This window comes from Patella vulgata, chromosome 8 (genome assembly GCF_932274485.2).
Source record: "Patella vulgata chromosome 8, xgPatVulg1.2, whole genome shotgun sequence".
In the NCBI taxonomy this organism is placed as follows: domain Eukaryota; kingdom Metazoa; phylum Mollusca; class Gastropoda; family Patellidae; genus Patella; species Patella vulgata.
The window spans coordinates 12,964,062-12,987,368 of NC_065886.2; the positions used below are offsets into that span (position 1 = coordinate 12,964,062).

The 23,307-nt window shown below is 34.7% G+C and overlaps 1 protein-coding gene across 1 annotated transcript in view; it reads left to right on the forward strand.

Annotated features, from left to right (window-relative positions):
• Positions 1–23,307, forward strand: part of LOC126830167 (multidrug resistance-associated protein 1) — a 44,980-nt gene that overhangs the window by 2,294 nt on the left and 19,379 nt on the right. The window contains exons 2-17 of the mRNA XM_050560466.2: positions 3,287–3,466; positions 4,584–4,706; positions 9,506–9,634; positions 10,182–10,307; positions 11,097–11,158; positions 12,040–12,180; positions 14,152–14,421; positions 15,914–16,094; positions 16,729–17,049; positions 17,395–17,532; positions 18,369–18,515; positions 18,892–18,976; positions 19,731–19,800; positions 20,139–20,265; positions 21,118–21,294; positions 22,190–22,357. Of these exons, the coding sequence (XP_050416423.2) occupies positions 3,287–3,466; positions 4,584–4,706; positions 9,506–9,634; positions 10,182–10,307; positions 11,097–11,158; positions 12,040–12,180; positions 14,152–14,421; positions 15,914–16,094; positions 16,729–17,049; positions 17,395–17,532; positions 18,369–18,515; positions 18,892–18,976; positions 19,731–19,800; positions 20,139–20,265; positions 21,118–21,294; positions 22,190–22,357 (2,445 nt within the window). The remainder of the gene's footprint in view (positions 1–3,286; positions 3,467–4,583; positions 4,707–9,505; positions 9,635–10,181; positions 10,308–11,096; positions 11,159–12,039; positions 12,181–14,151; positions 14,422–15,913; positions 16,095–16,728; positions 17,050–17,394; positions 17,533–18,368; positions 18,516–18,891; positions 18,977–19,730; positions 19,801–20,138; positions 20,266–21,117; positions 21,295–22,189; positions 22,358–23,307) is intronic.

The following is a 23,307-nucleotide window of genomic DNA, read 5'->3' on the forward strand; positions in this document are numbered from 1 at the left end:
TGGTGCTAATATAATAGGTTAGGATCAGGTTATTGTTAAAAACTTCGGCTATGTTGTACACATTCTTTTATTTGTAGGTGGATAATTCTATTTGTGCTAAGTCATCATGACCTAAATTTGAGAGATCATTCTAGTTTGTATGTTAATCTTGTCAGTGACCATATTTTTGATGTCCATTTCATTAATGAAAATATGACATTGCTAATATCAAAATCATCACCTGAAAATAATGTCATAAAATCTCTGGGGTTTTATGCTTGACCGGGCATGGAAATAATAAATTTGATTGATCTTACAAAATGCTCTATTGAATGTTGTTTGCAGGGTATCAACAAGGTTGATATCGCAGACAAGTCTTATTTTGATATATTCAACACAGGGGTCTTTTTATGTGGGAACGGGGTTGGGTGGCCTGAAGGTTTAAAGTGTGCGCGTGAAATCATAAGGTCTGTCATTGAATCAAGTAGCGTGGTTTCAATTTCCTGCATGTGACAACTAGTATGGTTGCCTGTCCAAACTTGTGGGTTTTTTCCGGTTTCCTGCCACTGCTAAAGACCCATACAAGCAAATTATTGAAAAAAAACTGAACCATATGTTAGTCCCAAAATGAGCTAGTTTGTGTCGAGTGAATGTTGAACCCTATTTCTCTCTCTTTTCATGTGGGAGGAAGCCTTGAGCAAATCCACAGCACGAAGCGTGACATTTCATTTTAAGTCACTAGGCGAAAGGTGACTATCCAGTTACAGCTCGAAGCGTTACACTACATAGACCACTAAGGCCATTGAATGTTTTATTGTCTAATGAAGTTATATCAAAGACTTTAAACTTCATGAACTTAATGCTTGACATGTTTTAGATTATCAATTAATAAAACCCATCAAAATAATTTACATGACTCTGTTTTTAAATACTGGTTGATTTCATGCAATAATAATTGTACATACAGGCGACCCTACTCGAACCTACTCCCTGTCACGTACAACTGGGGAATCGAAACCACGCCATTTGACTCTTGTGACAGACCTTATGATACAACACGCTAACCATTCGGCCATCCACCCCCCACCCCACCCCCATCCCCGTCTAGGACTAAGCCTAATAGATCTTATCAAAAAATGAAAGCTTAGTCATGTCCATTGTCGTCCCTCTCATCATTATTAAAAAAATGATCTTGTTAGTCTAAAAATGATCACTTTAGATGAAAGAGTTGACATTTTTTTTATGTTTAAATAGTGTGTACAATTTGCCATTTGAAAGACCATAGGGCATGTCTCCAAAACAGAATTGCATCGTGTTATGTAAAATATAATAATTCAATTTTGCTATATCATGAAAGAAAATACACTTGTACTTTAGAAACTTAACATGTTATCTTTATGTCCATTGTGGTCCCGCCCTTCATTAATGAAAAAATGATCTTGTTAGTCTAAAAATTACCACTACTTTAGATGAAAGAGTTGACATTTTTTATGTTTAATCAGAGAGTATTATATGTTTTGAATTTGAATTTGAAAGACCATTTGACCAAAACAGAATTGCATCATGTTATGTAACATGTAATAATTCAATTTTGCTTTATCATGGAAGAAAATCCATTTTAATGTAGCCTACCGGTATTCAAGACTGCTTTATCATGGGAGAAAATTCACTTAAGTTGTACTCATAATGTGTAGGTGGATCTCTATCATTTTATAATGTTTACCTACAGGCTAGTTACATTAGGGATACAATGAAGCCTATTGAATTTGGACGATTTCTGAAAATGATTTCTAGTGCTATTGACCTTGATCACAGTTTAGAATCTTATTACCCCTACGCCCAACAACTACAAGAGTTATCATCCATTCTGTTTGAAATTTACATTCATGATAAAGTAAAATTGAATTATTACATGTTACATAAACAACATGTGCAATTCTGTTTTGGACACATGGTCTTTCAAATTTAAATTCAAAGCAAATTTAATTCACGGATAAACAAGAAAAATGTCAACTCTTATATGTAAAGTGGTCAGTTTTAGATTAACAAAATAAATTTTTCATTACTGATGGGAGGAACAACAAGGGGTTTTACATAGGCTAAGCCTGTTCCCCAATCCCATTCAGACAACATGAATAAAAATATTGTTTATAACCCCCCCCCCCCCCAAGAAGAAAAAAAAAAACCAACCATGGAGTTCAGTTTGTTAGTTGTAACCTAAAACATAACCTAACAAAATGTCTGGTACTAATTAATGAACTGGCTATTAAATGTAGTATGTAGTGGTAAGTGAAGATAAGGGATTCCTTGAAAAATATCCGTGGAGCATGCACAGGACAAAAATGAGAGGGTGTCACTAATTGGCAGCATGACGATTAAAGGGCCGTCTGCTCGAGAGACGTCAAAGGTTGCACGCGAAGATTGACTGATCTCTCAGTGTTAACTAGGGAGCGCTTGATGTACATGTTTATGTTGATAAAACTTGACCCAGGGCGAAATATGAAGTTCTTGTATTTCTGCCGCCATTTTGAATATCTTTGTCAGAATAGGTCGGATGTTAAAAATATACCTGATTTCGTTTTTAGCGACCCCGACAACCTATAAAACAATATATTACACGACCTAGGATGGTGAAAAATGATTTTTTTTTTTATTTTTCACGCCATTTTTGGCCGCCATATTGAATATTTAATTTTCCCCAAGGGTGACACGACCACACCCACCCTGGAAAAATCAAGGGGATCCTACCCAACAATAATCCACCGAGAAACATTATACATGTATATCAGGCAAAAGTGGGTTCAGTGATAATTTGAAATTTGACGTCCCACGACTACTAGGAAAGGGTGAGACTTAAATGTACAACAGTTTCTGAGATAAAACCACAGGAAAAAACGTGGGCAGTGGATAATCCGAGAATTTAATTAGGCTTTGATATTTGTGATAAATGGACATTGATTGAAGACAACATCGTCGTTTATATGCAATGAATTCTCCTCCGGCTTCGCACCCTTTGCTACATGTAGGTACCCCGAAAGCCAAGTCACGTGACATGAACATGACTTCTTTTAATAGATTTTTTTATAGCTTGGGGTATTTCCTTGCGAATGCAATGTTTTGAGAAGGATTTGAAGCCAAATTTTGATAGATTGATAATTTTTATTCCAAATATATATCATCAAATCACCCAGTTTGTACGCGGGAAGGTACATGTATCTTTAACATGGGCCTCTTGTTCTTAAAACTTTCAATTTTTGGTCTGGTTGTCATGATGTAACTGCTGAATGTTTTTTTTTCCTTTTTTCAGAATGACAGTTACTTCACGAACACGTCATGGCCACAATTTACTGATTGTTTTCAACAGACTTTATTAGTGTGGGTTCCATGTGGTTGGTTGTGGATTACTTCCCCTTTATACATATATTATCTGTGTTCATTAAAAGATGGCATCACTCATCCTGTTAATTTACTTAATACCCTTAAAACAGTAAGTAACTACTTACTTATATATCCTGTATCATAAATTGTGACATTTTGTTTATAGTGTGGAAAGGTACCGATCCACTGGAACATTTTGAAATAGTCAACAGATATTGGTACAAAATGAAATTAAATGGGGTTTTCATGCCCAACTTTTCTGCACCATTTAAGAAAGAGGTATATGCTACATAGTGTGCTGTCAGTGAAATTTTGTCTGGATAGAGGCATTTCCACCTACTCTTTATTCATCGAATTTCAGCTGTCTTAATGGTTCTTAATGCCAACAGGGAAACAAGTCCAAAAAATCTTGTGGAACATTCTCACTTCACAGCCAACATGAGGATTAGACCCCTTAACCTTCTGTTTATTTTAGTGAGTGGCTTTCTCACAGAGCAACTATATTGGGACATTTTGAAGTCCGATAATCTTATATTGTCATTTATCATGAATAAGCCTATCACAATTTGAATCCTATACCTCTTGATTGTTTGTAAATATTATTAGTTTAATATTAAATTATTTAACATTCAGCGATTATCCATAACATAACAAGGTATATATTTTCAATCTGCTTTTAGATTTGACTTTTGATAGGTCAATATTCAGCATCCCCTGTGTATGATATCAAAGGGATCTAGTTGAAGTAAGCCAGCCCCACCTATGATCATCACTAGAATCTTTGATGGTCCTCTTTTGAATCTGATTGAATCCCAGCAGGGAGATTATCTACCATTGTTATTTTGATTTTGGCAGGGGATTGGATGGCCGAATGGTAAGCATGTGAGCGCTGTATCATAAGGTCTGCCATTAAATCAACTGGCGCGGTTTCGATTCCCTGGTTGTACGTGACAAGGAGTAGGGTCGCCTGTCCATCCTTGTGGGCTTTCTCAATATCCACTGGTTTCCTCCCACTTCTAAAGACCCCTACGCGCTAGCGAATTGTTGAAATAAAATTGAACCATGTGTTAGTCCCGAAATGACCAGGTTTGTGCGGAGTGGATGTTTAACCCCATCTCTCTTTCTTTCTCTCTCTCTCCATTTTGTTTTCTTAGTTAAATAATTCATTTGAGAACATAAATCCCGTCCAGCAGCTTTCATATGAATAATGTTTTTTGTAATTTCAGTTTTTTAGTTTATTTTTATGTTTACTATCTGTGATAGAGATAATTAAAACAGCGGGTGATGAAAAGAAATCAGCAGTACCAGATTCTTTATATGTTAGTAACGCAATTCAAGCTGCTACTTTTGTAAGTATTAGATCTTTCTGAAACCAATCAACTCTGCCTAACTCTCGTTCATTTTGAAAATAGGCCTATTCGATATTTCTAAAATCAATTGAATATGTCTGTCTTTTGCTACTTTTGTAAGTATTAGATATTTCTGGAAACCAATCAAATCTGCTTTGCCTAACTTGACGCTTCTGAACGCAAATACATCTATTGGAATTGTTTAGCTTTCAAAAAGCATTAGTATGGACAATGTGTGTGTTCTCAGACGAGGGCCTGCTTCCATGGATAATCCCCCCAAACCTGTGTTAAACTTTGAAATGTCAAATATTAGGAATGAATGAATGAATGAATGCAATGAGGTTTAACATACCGGTACTACTCTTCTACATCAACCGGGATATTGAAGATGGGCATACACCATACATTGTGCTTTTTGAGGGATATTTTGCATGGGCAGCACTTGAATTACAACTGTCAAGGCTTCTTTTATTGGACCTAGTTTTTTTTGTCCCATCCAAATGACTATGTGCTGTTTCTTGCCAGGCCTTCTGTCCTGCACCACTAATAAGGGGAAACTGCAATGGAAAGTCCTGGGGAACTTTCTTGACGAACACCAAGATTTATCCCCGGACATCCGACAATATTAGGAATGAAAGGTGTGACTCGTTAGATTTAAAATGATATTTAAATGGGATTGTCTATGACTATTTGATAATTATCAATTGATGATAACCTCATCTAGTATAGTAGTCTATAGTATTTATCACAGTTAAATTTTAATCTTATCATTTATATAAGTCATCAATTATATCCACCATTTTAGGTGAAAGTAATATATGAAATGAAATCAAATCAAATGGAGTTTAACTTTGTACTGTTCTTCTCCGACTGGGCTAATGAAGATGGACATACCCCTTGAGGGAAATTTTGCCCAGAGATTGTCGCTACGTACAAGCCAATGTGTACGTGGTGCCACAGTTTATCATCCATCTGAGCAACTATACATTGTCTCTTGCCAGGCACCACTGAGACCGGGTGGAACCATGTCGGAAAACCATGATACATACACCATACATGTAGGTGAGAGTAGGAATATAGTGTTCATATGATCAACAAATGTCCTGGTCTATTCCTCTTCTTTGGGATGTTTTTAAAAGTCAATATTTGCCATACATGGTAAATTATTTTAGAAAAACTTTCAAGATTAAAAGTTACTGACACCAATGATGTTTTGAAAAGCAAAACAGAATTTTCACATATTTCCATTTAAGATTCATTATCTAAGATTTGAATAAAGAGCTGGCCATATTTGCTATAATAGTTCAAAAGTAGATATTGAATTATGAATATATTGAAAGTTTCAGTCAAATTATGTTATTCTTAAAAAAGTTATGAATATTTGAAGTTTTTACAAACGACTGAGTAAATACATGTAGTCATGATTATCAAATACCGTTGCTGTGATAATAAACATAGTCTTGAGTTTCAATTTTATAGCTTAACGATGATATTACAGACATTTTCTAATCTAATTAATATCTCAGCCATTAGATGGTTGATTATGGGCCTGTCATGTGAATAAATGCCTAAAATATAATTTATATAACGTTTGAAGCCAGAAAAAACACCTGTGATGGACAGATTTAGCTCTTACATATTAAGTTGTTTCTGGATAAATGAGAAATATGACATTCATCAGGGGTTTTAAGTTTAAACAATATTTTATTCATTTGAAAAGGATTGATATATAAGTTCTTTCCCAGGGGTTTGGTTATAAGGACTTTTTTAGGGGGGAGAAAAATTACATCTTAATGACAGAAACTTGTGTTGATACTGATGATAATCAAACAGTTACAGATTTTATGTCAAAAAGGGTACCAGTATAATTAACCAAAATTTATCTAAATCGTCAATTATTAAACTCATTTAGCATTTTCAAACATTTCATAAGTTATATAGTTTTGATTGAGTAAACGGATGAGATTATATAAATTATAAGATATCTGGGAATGATAACATTTATCAGAGATTCGCCTGGTAAAGGGACAATCTGTGCACGTTTCCAGGATATGATAATATATTTAATAAAGATACCCTACTAGTTTTCACAAAATGTGATGACTCCGTTATTCAGGAATATTATTGTCGTGAACTTCAAGTCTGTATGTCGATTGAATATCGAAAATTTTCAGCAGGTGTTCCTATTTGTTGTTAATTTTTTTTGTGCGTAATCATATTAACCTATTCAGAATATGACATTCTATGTTAAAAATTACTAAAAAAAAATTTTTTGTTAAGTCTGGTTATATCAAAGGGAATGGGAGCTTATAATTACCCAACTTCCTACACAATGTCCACTTGGGTCCGGTTTGTTTTAAAATGAATTAAAAACCGTGGTGATGAGAAAGCCTTTTTACCTTATTTGTAAAAATTTTTCAAAATCTTGAAAATGATCAATAGACTTGCTGAAAGAAGCTAAATCTCTAATCTTTGGCACCTAAAATGGACGAAAATGGTTCTAAAAACACATATTAATGTAATTCATGTATGAATTTATAAACTAATTAACATTTGATTTTAAAAAATTTATTACAATTTCTGGTCAGTTATATTTGGGAAGTTACATGAACAGTCCAAATTAAATACATGTGTGTCATTTGTGCCTGGTTAGTCCAGTCTACTTTGGAAGTACTGTTTGACATTTCACTTCTGCTTGTGCTTATTTGCGTCGTTCATTAAGCTGCCTCATTACAAAAGGTGCGCAAGAACAAATAGAAACCGATGTCGAAAAATGTTCATTGTATATCTAAATATTGGTTATCAGGATTTTTATGGTAAGATAACAAAATCAGTATTAATTGAAATGGACCAATATTAAATTTTATGGATAATATTTAGTTAAAGATTTAGCTACATTAATAAGTTAAATGTACTTGATGACCATGACTATCACCATTATAACTTGACAAGTAGGCTATATAGATTATGTTATCCATGTACTTAATAAACTATGCATGGACACATGTCATATCGCCAGGGAGATGACTTCCTGCACATTCCCAAAGCTGGCTGGAGTCAGCATTTTTAAGCGACCTTTTCTAAGACAGTTACATGTAGGATACTGAAGAAAATAACAAGAGAAAAAGAAAAAGGTATTTCTTTCGAGAGTTTTTTTCTGAAGTCTTCCCCGGCATGACTGAAGTCGAGGACTTTATCTTGCTTATAAACTGGCTATGTTTACATGTACGTAAAATGAGAATATCATGTTTTCTTAAACCCCACTAGCCTGGAAGAATAACCCATTACAGGTTTAAAGAAAAACCTTCAGAAGAAAAACCCCAAATTCCCCTATCTACATTCAAAGCCGCCCCCGACTTTCAGACCACAAGTTATTTCAGGCATAGAATATACCCCAAAGATCAAAGAGATTTACTGTACCAGTTATAGGTTGATAACAGTAAGATAATACTCTATGAAATATCTGTTTTCCATAAGTATGTGATTGTTATATCCTATCCAGTTACTATATATGTTACTAATAGATTATTAAAGTTAAGCTGGCTTAAAGATACATTATGGAACATTCAGATAAAGAGCTGGCTGTTCTGCTGGCGTAGATACCGGTAGTCTCAATTATCCATGTAAGGTAAAATTATTAAATGCTGCAATTGTTCTAAAGTTCTAACCCATTTAATATCTCGACCATCAGCGATGTCCTAGAGAGTTGATTATGGGCTTGTTTAAATAATTATTTATATAATATTTGAAGCCAGTTAATTGATCTCTTTACATAATGTATCCCTAATTCTCGGCAGTGTTTTTAAACCAGTTTAATATAAGCGTTATAACGACAAATTAGAAATGATTGTGCATATTAGGACAGTCTTAACTATTAAAATATATGTAACCTAGTGACAGAAAAATGGTGGTCCCATAAATTTAAACAATGTATGAATGGTATTTAAAGTTGTCAAGAGATAAGGAGATCTTTGATGATTATTTGTAATGTTCTAGATGAGTGTGCAATTTTTTGTAATGTCAAGTATTGGTGTCACCTATATTTTATTTTTAAGTACATTGACACACTTTCAGACTAGACTCTTCTTTATTTGGTTTTCAGTAATATATTCCCTAATTAATGGCAAATTGATTGTTTAAATAAGATTTGACTGTTGAGTTTTCTGTGGTATATTTTTTTAATTGTTGTCACCTCTGTCTGTCTGCCACTCCATCCGTCCACATTTAGCCAGTTCAACATCTTCAATTTTTTGCTGTAAATTTTTCCTAATGAAATGAATAACAAAAAGAATATATTGAAAATTTTTAAAGTATATTGTGCAAAGTTATGAGTGCTTGAAGTTTTGACAGAATGTGGTATCGTTGCAAAGGTACTTGACAATCAAGACAAAATCTTGATTATCTATTTTATATCGTTAAACATTAAGATGACAGTGGTGTGCTAATATTCTTAAAATCAGAGCAACCCGATGGCTCATAGAGTTGATTATGAACTTGTCATGTTGATAAATGTTTAAATAATAATTTAGATAACATTTGAAGCCAGAAACGAAACCTGCAATAGACAGATTTAGCATCTTTAAACAAACCCCTTAAAAGAAAGACCTGCAACCTGCCGATTTAGCTCTTGTGTCTTTAATCTTTAATTCGTTTATAATCCTTGAGTGGCATTTAGCGATTGAACACATTAAAAACACAACGATAAGAGAATACTTGTCGAAACGTCGTGCTATACTTATAAACCAGTGATTGTATTTCCATATAAACTGTGTTGTGTTTTTAATTCGTTTATTTTTCAGTTGTTTGCAACATTTATTATACAGTTAGAGAGATTTAAAGGCTTAATTACATCAGGAATATTATTTATATTTTGGTTACTCACCTTTGTAGCATCAATAATACCATTTTATAGTAAAATATTTCAAGAGGTTAGTATCATTTATTTATATCCTACCATAATGGCCTCAAAATAATTCATCTCAGAATTTATACTCATTGATACTGTTACATGTAGGTAAGGATTTGTATAAAAAATGTCTGACTTTTCTTAAAAGTACACATAGCAATATTGTGATTAATTGATTAAAAAGACAGCCATGTCCAGCAGCCAGGGACCCCTCAGGCCCCAACATTGAAGAGGCCCCCAAATAAGTTCTATTAAAATTTTGTACCATAAATTAAAATGTTACGATGGAGTTTAAACCGATAATTTCATATTTTTAAGTTATATTTTTAAAATGTATTAAAATAAATAGATGGTATCTATAAACAGTCCTATAAACAGTCCCAGCTCTGCATGCCTGTTGTTGGTTGCTGATAATGTTAAAGGTTTTGCCCCATACTATCATGGCGTAATTTTACTAGGATTTCTTTCATTTATCACGAAAAAAAAATCTTGTTAGTCTGAGAATGACTAGATATGTTAAACAACATTTATAAATGTCTTTCTTACAAGATTTTTTATTTTATTTTCAGGAATATGATACTGATGTATTCCGCTTTTCTCTCTTCTATATATACTTTACGTTTGTATTCATTGAATTAATATTATCATGTTTTGCGGAAAAACTACACAGAAATGGCTACCATGTGCTGGGCTTGGTAAGTTATGGTTTAATTTTTTGTGTTTTATGCAAATTGTGGTGGAATTATGGATTACAGCCAGAAAAATTTCATTTTACTTTTTCTTGACACAATGACAATTCAGGGCAAAAATGAGGCCTGATTCTTTCCAATTATGTAACTCTTTGGGGAGTTGACTACATCGTTCTGTAAGAGATATCAGTTGTTTCTCATTTCATCAACAATAAGAACTAATAATTTAAGGTAGATATGGTGTTTTATTTCACATCCTGTCTTCATTATCCCAGTTGGAGCAGAAAAGTAGGATGTTAAGTCCGATTTCATTTAATGTCACATCATGGACTCTCTTAGACCACACTGTTACAAATTTTGCTTCCTTTTTCTTGGGCAAAAATTTAAAAACAACAAATATTTGGGTGTCCTCAAAATCTTGTGGTTCAAATTTTGATGGGTTGAAGTACAAACTGTGATTTGATGGTATGGACTAAACCCTATTCAAACTAATTTGTATCCCTCCCAGAAACATTTTAATCGCAGGAACTAACACAAGCCACAAAAATCTATTTAAGCAGCCTTGTTTGTCGTTTTGCGTGACTTACTTAAAAGAAGGTACATGTAAATTAGTGACAGGTGATCCCACCCCCACCCCCCATCATGACTTGAATTAAAACCGATGTGTTAACTATTTTTGTGTAGAATTTGTTATTTATTATATCAAATTTGATAAAATCCACACTTATTTATGAAAATGTATTGCCTGATCATTAAAGTAAATATTTACTTGATGAATTTTATTCTATTTTACAGAAAGCCTCACCAGAACAAAGTGCTTCTTTTTTAAATAGATTAGTTTTTCATTGGATTAATCCGTAAGTACATAAGCATTTTAAATATTTGAACCATGAACTGGTTGCTTACACTTTCTATACGCCCACATTTTCATGTGGATGTCTGTTATCATCGCCCCGTCCGTCCGTCTATCCACAATTTGTTTTGGACACTCTACAGGTCACAATTTTTATCTGATTTTGACAAAACTTGAAATACAGGTTTATCTCCCAACGATCTTGGTTTGTGAAAAAGGGACCAAAACTGATGAATCTTAAAATATGTGTTTATATCACAAAGATCTCAGTTCCTTTCCATATTAAGGCATATCAGGCCTTAAGTTAGTGGATTATGGCCCGTGATTATATGAGAAATATAAATATATCATCATTTTTTTTTTTTTTTTTCTTATGATTGAGTTCGAATTACGTAAAAATCGGACTGAAACTGCCTGACAAAATTTCTGCTCGTTGAACGCAAATAGACTAAAAGTACATGTTTGTAATACACAGGTTGTGGACCCGCTAGAGGTCACAATTTTTGTCTGATTTAGATAAAATTTAAAATATATCTTTATATCCAAAAGATTTCAATCTCTTTCAATATTGGCGCATTTCAGACCATAGCTTCCAGGATTATGGCTCCTGATTGTACGAAAAAGTCACATTTTTAGCTTGTGGATCCTCTAGAGGTCACAATTTTTATCCAATTTGCAACATAATGAAGGTTAAATTCGAATTTCAGGAAAATCGAAACGAAATTGTCCGACAAAATGGCCACTCCTTGGGTTGCTTATTCTTTCGACAATTCCAAAGTGTCTGCGATGACGTTGTGCCCAGTTGCTTCATGGTCAGGTCTAATCAATTTCTAATAATTGTTGCCATTGTTATTGCCCTTGATGACTTTCATTATTACATTTCAGACTTATCTTCACCGGTTATAAGAAATCTTTAGTAGAAGATGACCTTTTTGAACTGCATCCTAGAGATCAAAGTTCAAATTTTGTGCCATATTTTTACAAGAAATGGACAAATGAACTGGAGAAAGTAAGAAAGCTGAATGAGTAAGTACGAAAAATATATTAAAAATATATAACTTTCTCATAACAGACTCACAGATATTTGACTTTCACAGTATACAATGGATTAAAAGTCCTGAAATTTTCTTGAATTCAATTTCTGATAATGTCAACACAAGGTACAATTTTATGGATACACAATTACTGAGTTTAATACTAAGGAACGTTTTGACGAGGATACTCCTGTTATTTAAGAGATTTAGGAACCTTTACTATATTGTAAGTTAAATGGAATATCGGTTGGAAGATATTTACTTCAATTCAGTATTTACAAAGATATGATGGACTGAAAATTTGTACGCAAACCAGTAGCTCCTATCATATTTTGCTGAAATCTTTTCATGGGCCTCTGTTGAAACCTGAGTTCTACAACATCTAGCCGTTGCTAGATTATTCTGAAATTCCTGAAATTATAGGTATGTTATCTCCCTTTATCACAGACACATAAACAATAATATGTTGTCCAATCAAAGGTCGTAACTCAAATCAAACGTGGCGACCTCCACGGAAACCTTGACATTGAACGAACCTTGAACTTCGCAACTCGATTATCACAAGTAGACATTGCAGGGTATTACGTGAAGGTCTTGATAAAATGTACAAAGTTAAAGCGAGATGTTATTTAAGAGATTTAGGAACCTTTACTATATTGTAAGTTAAATGGAATATCGGTTGGAAGATATTTACTTCAATTCAGTATTTACAAAGATATGATGGACTGGAAATTTGTACGCAAACCAGTAGCTCCTATCATATTTTGCTGAAATCTTTTCATGGGCCTCTGTTGAAACCTGAGTTCTACAACATCTAGCCGTTGCTAGGTTATTCTGAAATTCCTGAAATTATAGGTATGTTATCTCCCTTTATCACAGACACATAAACAATAATATGTTGTCCAATCAAAGGTCGTAACTCAAATCAAACGTGGCGACCTCCACGGAAACCTTGACATTGAACAAACCTTGAACTTCGCAACTCGATTATCACAAGTAGACATTGCAGGGTATTACTTGAAGGTCTTGATAAAATGTACAAAGTTAAAGCGAGATGAAGTCTCCTGTTGAAGATGTTTGAATCCAATCCAAGTGATTTTCTTCCATTGATACTTTGAATTTGTTTTCTTAATTAAATTTTCGATAATCAATTTTCTGTCTACATTTTTGTGTACATTAAAAGTTATGATAAATTAGATATTGTTTGAAAAATGCAAATGTAATCTTCTGTAGGCCATCATAACAGAGTTACAGATCAATATTGTTTCCTTGGTTTTATTTCACTGCAACGTTTAAACAAGATTTCGCTAGTTGTTGTCAAGCATATATCAACACAATAAATAAAACAGTTAAAAACTTGTGAAATCTTGTTGAAATGCCGCAGTGAAATAAACCATAGTAGTTGCTATTCCATAAACAGTGTTTTATTAGATCAAGGTTGCATATTGTGGGATTCCGTTAATTATGGCTCTCTTTAGACATGAAGTCAATGAAAATTTTGTTTCCTGGAATTCTGTGGGTTAAATATTAATGTATTTGATTGAAATTTAGTAGATTGTTTTACATAGCAGAGTTTCAAATTTCAGAATAATTTTCAGAATTTAATGCATGCATGTTGCATCATAAGTAAGGTCTTTTATTGAGTCAGGTGTCATGGTTTTGATTCCACACTAGTACCTGACAAGAAGTAGGGTCCAATCTCCGGTTTTTGCTCTGGCTCCGGCTCCGCTGACTACTCTCTCTCCCTCTCTCTCTCTCTCTCTCTCTCTCCTTCTCTCTCTATCTTAAAATTCATGCATTGTAAAATTTGTTGGAGCCAGTATGGGACGTAGCAGCAATACTCTCACAAGGTTTGTTTTGAAAAGGATATATGAAATAGATTAAAATGATGTTAATGTAAGAATGACTATACCCCTTTAACTGCACTAAAGAGTCCTAATCATTATTTTTCATTTTTTTCTAGGATAATTAAAAGGAAGGCAAATACATCTGTACAATTCTCTATGAATGGAGGGGGTCAGATCCAGTCATCTCATTCTGAAGATACAGAAAGAACACCTCTACTTCCAGCTAAAGAGGTGGAAATAAAAGGAGGAAGAGATAATGGACCAAAATTAAAGGATGCCTCTCTTTTAAAAGTTTTAGCAATAACATATGGTCCTACTCTATTGAAGGCTCACGCGTGTAAATTTATCTACGATTTATTGCAGTTTGTTAGTCCAACTTTATTAAAGTAAGTCTATTTATTATACGCACATTTTTTGACCAGGTACTGGACCCGAACTGGACCCTAACCAGTACTCATCTTATTGTTTCGGTTGTTATTCTTGCTGGCGACATGGGAGCCATGGGTGGCTAAGTGAGTAAGACACTGATTCACTAGCCTGGAGGTCGCTGGTTCAATCGCGGTGTTGGCAGAGAAAGTTCATTGGGATTTTTCGGCGTGGTTTCCCCTTGTCTGGTGCAGGACAGAGGGCCTGACAAGGACAGCCGTCTAGTCTTTCAGATGTTAATAAAAACGAGGTCTCGTGTACACATTTGCGTGCATGTAAAGTGTCTCTTGGCAGTTGGAATTCGATATAAGGGTAGGCCGTAGCGCCGCTGTCCAGGCAAAATTTCCCTCACAGAACACTGTCGGTTTGTGGTGTATGCTCGTCTTTATTACCCCAGTCGGTGCAGAACGGTAGGGTGTTAAACCCATCTCATTTCATTTTGGGGGAAACACCCTTCGCTAAAAGCCTAAGGCTATGCCAATTTATGTCACACATTGTTGAACCAGAAACTGGAGCCTAACTGCTACTCATCTTATTGTTCTTGGGGTCACACTCTTCGCAAAGAGCCTGAGGCTCTTCCAATTCATGTAAGACCTACATAAAACTTTGCATGCTTGTTCCTTCGACAATGGCACATCGATTGATCGATTTCAATTTTTGACATAAGTTCACAATTCCAAGATTGCTGCAATGATGTCCTCCTCAGTTCCTGGCACTTTCTAGTCCATAGCAATTGTTAAAGATACATTATGGGGTATTAGATAAAGAGCTGGCAGTTCTAACTATCATAGTTAAAAACTAGATAATGTAAAGGGAATTTGCTGAGAATTTAGTGATTGAATTTTCGGCCTAGCCTCGATCATTGTTACTAAAGTCGATACGATAAAAAAGCATAGTCTCGATTATCCATTTCATGATTAAATCATGAATGAAAGTTGAGCAGCTGATCGGATCCTAATCCAATATATATCGCAGGCTAGCAATGACATCGAAAGTTGATTATGGTCTGGATATGTTAATTAATGTCCAATTAATAATTTAGATAACATTTCAAGCCTAAAGAAAGACATGAAATAGGCAGATTTAGCTCTTGCATAATGTATGTTTAAGAAAAATAATAATACTATATTTTAAGGCAACTTGTTACAAATTTTTTCTAGTTCTGTGTTATATCCAGTTGGACATCTATTTAAATATGAATGAATTCAGCTGTGTAAGACTATCATCAAGTCGATAGTGGCATGTATCTAGATATTTAGGTCATTTTATAATAGGAGCCACGGTGGCTCAGTGAGTAAGGCACTTACTCACTAAACAAAGCTTCTCGGTTTCAATTCCTGTCTTGGCTGGGAATATTCCTTTGGTTTTCCAACCTGATTTCCCCGTTATGCTGGAGCTGGGTGGAGGACATGGCAAGAAAATACGTCTCTAAATGTTACTTTTTTTTTTCAGCGTTTTGATAGCGTATACCAGTAATCATGCAACAGAACCAGAATGGAAGGGCTACGTTTATGCTTCCTCTTTCTTTGTTGTGGCTATCGTCCAATCAGCTTTCTTTCATCAGAATTTCCATATTGGTATGACATTAGGAATGCGAGTCAAATCTTCTGTTATTTCAGCTATTTATAGAAAGGTAAGTTTATCTTATATAATTACCACTATCTAATTGTCAATTAGGGGTTGGGGGACGTGGGGTCCAACGCTAAAATATGTAAACCCACTGCTGTTTTGAAAGTGTGATTTAGTGTCCTACTTTCCTGCATCAGATGGACTAATGATAACAGTCAATGTGCTTTAAGGGAAATTTTGGCAAGACAGCAGCGCTACGACCTACTCTTAATTTGATTTCCAAAGGGTTCTTGTACTTGCAAGCCAACATGTACCCAGTGTGATGCAGTTACTCAATAGCATAGAGTTTACATTTGAACATTAACATTAAATAATTTTGGCAATGATCACATTGTCATAAAGGGTACCACTAAATATGTCAAATGATACGATGCTCTGAATGATATTTTCATATCGAATGTACCTCCATTACAAGCATGTTTCCTTCTCCAGCATTATAAAGATTTGTATTCATATCATCAGCCTTCCGATTAACAAAGGAACTTGACACCCAGAATATTTCTGAAATACTATCAAGTTTTCCCCTGAAATATTGCATGTAAAATTATCTCCATAATGATCTTGAATTCCAAAGGAGATTAGCATAAGTATTTTAAAAGCTAATTTCTGAATTAATTTCTGGATATTTTGTGTTCTAGGCAATGACAATAGACAGTGAGGCTAGGAAAGCATCAACTGCTGGTGAAATAGTCAACTTGATGTCCGTGGATGCTCAGAGATTACAGGATATCACAGGATATTTATGGATGATGTGGTCCGCTCCGTTACAGATTATACTCGCTATGTATTTATTGTGGGGAACTCTAGGACCGTCTGTTCTCGCTGGACTCGGTGTTATGATACTACTGATGCCCATCAATGGTGTGATTGCAGCCAAGTTGCGAAAATTTCAAATGGCACAGATGAAGTTAAAAGATAAAAGAATTAAACTGATGAGTGAAGTACTGAATGGAATGAAGGTAAAATAACGGCGATTAATAGTCAATGAAATAAAATGGTGTTTAATATCCTACTTTTCTGCACCAACTGGGCTAATATGAAGACGTGTACATGAGGGAAATTTTGTCCAGGCAGCACCACAAGAGCATAGTATTATTTTGAATATGTGTACACCAATGTATACACAGGATACCAGTTTTCGTCCCTCCGAATGACTATACACTAGTAAAGGGATTTATAGACTGCTCACATTCTGTGTGGATCACTTGATCTTCCATCGAATATCATTTATTAGGGCTGCAAGAACTATCACTTGAATTTGTTTGGCCTAAAAGATATAATGAAAATCTGGTTTTTTTTTCAAGGTGCTGAAACTGTATGCTTGGGAGTTATCCTTCCAAGAAAAGATCTCAGAGATCAGAAATCAAGAATTAGATATTTTAAGAAAATCTGCTTACTTAAATGCATTTGGTACTTTTACATGGACATGTGCTCCTTTCCTGGTAGGTTTTTAAACTTCAATTAAAATTTACCTACTATTCCATCATCTAATTTAACTACTGTCCCCACCACCTAATTTAACTACTGTCCCGACAATCTAATTTAACTACTGTCCCCACCATCTAATTTAACTACTACCCCTCCATCTAATTTGACTAAAGTTTGAGCCAGATAATATTAATTGTACAATAGTATCATTTCCTACTAAAATAGTTCTTGTTGCCACTTTTTCAGGAGGGGGCCACTGTTCGAGAGAGATAAGGGCACTGGATTCCCGACTTGAATGACCCTGTTGGGGGGGTTGGATGGCCAAATGATTAGCACATGCGTGTTGTATCATAAGGTCTGTCTGTGATTGAGTCAACTGGCGCGTGGTTTCGATTCCCTGGTTGTTCTTGACAAGGAGTAGGGTCGCCTGTCCAAACCCGTGGGTTTTCTCCGGGTCCTCCGGTTTCCTCCCACTGCTAAAGACCCCCATGCTTAAGCGAATTATTGAAATAAACTTGAACCATATGTTAGTCCCGAAATGACTGAGTTTGTGTCGAGTGGACGTTAAACCCCAGTTCTCTCTCTGTTCATACTTTGTATGTTAAACCTTGCAAATCTCATAATTATTACTCTCTCTAAGTTTGAGGTTATATTCCCATTCACATTTAGACTGTAAAACTTAGCGATTACGATACAGGAGCTCTATAGAGAATTGTGGTTTTTTTATAATTGCTCAGCATCACGCATCTTGTGCGCGTATTAAGGTGACTGAGATGTATTGTAGATACAGCATGAAGGGGGAATACCTAGCAAAATATTATATATGTATAACTATCCTAATTTGTTTCAGGTTACCTTGGCAACATTTGCTACATATGTATTATCCTCAACAGAGAATTATCTAGATGCCCAGAAAGCCTTCGTAGCTCTATCTTTGTTTAATATTTTAAGATTTCCTATGACTTTGTTACCTATGTTGCTGTCCTTTATTGTACAAGTAAGTCAAGATTTCTACTACTAAAGCCTAACATACACACCATAATCATTTTTATACCCCTCGCATGGAAATATTAAATTCCAGTAATTTTTGTTAATTACTTCTAAGAGTTATGTCCCTTAAATAAGTCCTATAAGATGGATTTATTATCATTTGAAGAGAAGTTATTATTAAGATAAATTTGAAGTTTTAATTGAAGTTTTAATTGAAAAAACTCGAATCACTTCAAATAAATCGTTTATTGTTTATTTCTTTAATAACTAATGACTGCCACTTCAGCAGTATTATTGGTAATTATATCTGTATTACAAGATGTTTTATCTGATATGAGTTGAAATATGTTCCATATCATATTATTATAATATGTTTATTATAGGCTAATGTATCTATAGGACGTATCGGAAAGTTTTTACGCCATGGAGACCTAGATACTGATAATGTTTCAAAAGACAGTTCTTATGGTATGTATACATTACTCAAATGTGGTTTTGATTATCTACTGCCAATTAAAGTTGTGGGAAACATCTTGAAATTGGCTCTGTCCATCCTTCCGGAGCACACTTCCTAAACAAATCAAGAAACTTTGTACACACTTCAATCATGTTAGTGTCTTTTGAGGTTGAGAGGGGTTGGGTTGCTGACCGAATAAAAACATTAGATCATAAGGTCTGTCATTAAGTTGGGGGGGGGGGGGGGGGGTGGATGACTGAATGATTAGCATGTGCACGCTGTATCATAAGGTCTGTCATTGAGTCAACCGGCATGGTTTTGATTTCCTGGTTGTACGTGACAAGGAGTAGGGTTGCCTGTCCATCCTTGTGGGTTTATTCCAGGTCCTCCAGTTTCCTTCCACTGCTAAAATGAATTATTGAAATAAAATTGATCCATATGTTCATCCCGATATGACCTAGTTTGTGTCGAGTGGAGTTAAATCTCTCTCTCTCTCTCTCTTCTCTCGCTTCCCCGCTTGTATATGACAAGGATTAGGGTCACCTGTTCAACCACATGGCTTGTCGCCAGGTCCTCAAGTATCCTACCACAGCCAAAATCCCAAACAAATTATTGAATTGAAATTGAACCATATTTTCGACCCAAAATGACTTTCTTTGTGTCGAGTGGACGTTATACCCATTTCATTTCATTCGTTTTTTACTGGCATTATTTTTTCTATTGTGTATTATTTGATACATTAATTAACTGATATACTTTAAATAGCTGATGTCATCCATGTTGAAGATGGAACATTTACATGGGATAAAACAGCCACGAAGCCTACTCTTAGAAAGTAAGAATAAATTTTATAGGAAATAATTTCAATACAAGCTATTTGAATATGAAGCATTATTTACTAATAATAATTCAATCAAATTCCATATCTTGTAGTAGAGTCGTATACATTTGTTACTAATTTTTAATTATTAATTTTCATTTATAATAGAGGTTGACCCGGGATCACTGGAATTGGTAGTTTAGTGCCACTGGTCCTATGTCACTCTGTGGCTAAACCTGTACTTATAATCCTAATTTTCAGACTCACGCAGCCCCAAACAGACAGTGACCAAAATATAACAAATATTTTTCTAAACCAATCACATTTATTTTATTATTTTTTTTGTTGAACAGCATCAATTTGAGAGTACCACATGGTAAACTGGTAGCAGTAGTTGGTCAGGTCGGAGCTGGTAAATCATCTATTGTGTCGGCCATCTTGGGAGAAATGGAAAAACTAAAGGGGAAAGTCAATGTTAAGGTATGGTTTATTGATTTCGTTTTTAAACTAATTTCTCTTTTTTATAATCTTTGAATGGCATTTAGCGATTGAACATAATATAACACAACACAGTTCTATGGATACCCAAATCGCCAAGCAGTGCGCTATTAGGGAAATTTTGTCTGGACAGTGGTGCTACCATCAAATTCATCACATCTGAATGACTAATCATTGTCCCTTGACAGGCCTTATGTCCTACACTAGTGACAAGGAGGAACCACGCTGGAACATCCTGATGAACTTTCTCAGTCAACGCACGAATCAAACACGGAACCTCCAGGCTGGTAAGCCCAAGTTTTACACACTGAGCCACCATGGCTCTGTGAGCCTAATGTGTTGATTTCTTTTAAGGCTCAGTAATACGGTAATATGTGTGCTTTTTTTAATAGCTTAAAGCGATAATTTCATACTTTTAAGTTATATTTTTAGAATGTATTAAAATATAGCCTTAAAATAGATGGTATCTATAAACAGTCCTACCTTGTTAAAGAATAATCCTATTAATCCTATAATTCACTATTGCCAGTTGAGAAATTGGCAAAAATATCATTTTCAACTTTAAATTCAAACGTTTGAAGGTAGGTATTCCATTGGGGGGAATAGAAAAACAAGGGAGATAATTGTGTTATTATTTCCGGGGTGAATGATTTTTAAGTGTAAGAATGATACGTATGATCGTATAATAGTGAGTTGACAACCTATTGAGCAAAAGACATAGAAATAATTATGTTTTGACTTTCTTAGAAAATATGAAATTCTAGCTTTAATAACAATAGTAATGTGTTTTTTTTAAAAGCTTAGTAAAATAGTAATGTGTGTGTGTTTTTACAGGGATCTACAGCATATGTACCACAAGAAGCCTGGATACAGAATGCTACTGTAACAGATAATATATTATTTGGTAGTGGAATGAATAATAAAAGATATGACGATATATTAGATGCATGTGCATTAAAACCTGATCTAGAAATATTACCTGGTGGAGATCAAACAGAAATTGGTGAAAAGGTAGGAATATTGTTTACAACAGTTTCTGTTTCTATATTAAAGACCATAGACATACAGATACAGTAGCTAACTTCATTGTCATCAAGAGCTATCTTGGTTTACAAGAGCAACTTTGTGGTCTTTGGGCTAAATTCATTGTCTACAAGAAAAAACTTTATGGTCTTCAAGAGCTAAATTTGTGGTCTTCAAGAGCTAAATCTGTGGTCTTCAAGAGCTAAGTTTGTGGTATTCAACAGCTGAATACATGTTCTTCAAGAGCTAAATTTGTGGTCATCAAGAGCTAACTTTGTGTCGTGGTCTTAAAGAGCTAAATTTGTGGCCTTCAGGAGCTGAATTCATGGTCTTGAAAAGCTAAATTCGTGGTCTTCTAGATCTAACTTTGTATCTTGGTCTTCAAGAGATAAATTTGTGGCCTTCAAGAACTAAATTCATGGTCTTCAAGACCTAAATTCATGGTCTTCAAGAGCTGAATTCATGGTCTTCAAATTCAATGATGTAAAGAGTTAATATTTTGTTTTATTTAACATTATACTCCAAATCTGAATATACATGTATATAATAAGCCACATTACAGTGATCAATCCTTTAGAACTTCCAGGGAAACCAATACCCATATCATATTGGACAGTGGAATAATCAGAACTGTGATGAGTGCAGTGTTTCCAAGGATATAAGCTATGTTGGTTGGAAAACGTTTCCAAGATTATTCCTGATCAAAGATTGCCAAAATATAAGACAAGCTGTCATTGGCCATTGAGACACATGTTATTTCTGTGCTCCAATCAAGTTTATTCATAGATTCACATGTGATATATGAATTAATGTAAATCCAAATCCAGTAAGTTTTGGATTCCTATCAACGATTCAACAGCAGATATTTTTTTTTCTATTTTAGGGAATCAATCTGAGTGGAGGACAGAAACAGAGAGTTAGTTTAGCTCGAGCTGTTTATAGTAACACTGATATTTATCTTCTAGATGATCCACTCAGTGCCGTCGACTCACACGTAGGAAAACATATCTTTGAAAAAGTCATTGGGGAGAAGGGTTTATTGAAGGATAAGGTATGAACAGAAAAAATAATTATAAACAAAATAAGCAGACCTCTTACTGAAGCAATGTTTGATGGTGTGGTTTACACAGATCTGCTATTGTATTACATTGTTACATTGTGAATCACATTCTTGTCAGTGCTGATGTCAAGTTCAAATTGTACGTAGGAGTTCTCAGTAATTTCTTGCCAGCACTAAAGCGATGTAAATTAATGAAATGAATATATACAATCCTACAATTAAGTTGCTGTATAAAGTCAATTTTAAACCATGTTTCTCTTGATGGATTTCAAAAACACCATATAAAAATATGATTTTGAAGTGCTAGTTCGACGAAGGTAATTTTATTTAATCTAGATAGAAAGAAAGATGGGGTTTAACATCCACTTGACACAAACTAGGTCATTCCAAATCATTTGACTTAATGACAGACCTTTTGATCTAAAGCATACAAGTTAAACCATTCAGCTACCTAACCCGTATTTATTGGAGAATGTGGATTGAGGGTTAGGGTAAGGGTTAGGCTTGGTCCCAGGTTAGGGTTAGCGCTAGCCCTGTTTACATCTCGAGACTTTGACGAAATATGCAGGTCCTAACCTTTGACCTAACCACAATCCACATAATATGAAGTCATATGTGCTAAAATGTGCAGGACCGTCACCGATCTAGCGTTCTCCCTATGTAATCCAGAAAATTTGCTACTGGTGATTTGCTTTCCTGTATTATCACATAATAGATACAGGGGGTTGGATGGCGGAATGCTTAGTGTGTGCGCCTTGTATCATAAGGTCTGTCATTGAGTCAACTGGTGTGTTTTCGATTCTCCGGGTCCTCCGGTTTCCTCCCACTGCTAAAGACCCCTACACACAAGCGAGTTATTGAAATAAAATTAAAAACCATATGTTAGTCTCAAAATAACCTAGTTTGTGTCAAGTGGACCCTTAAACCCCATTTCTCTCTCT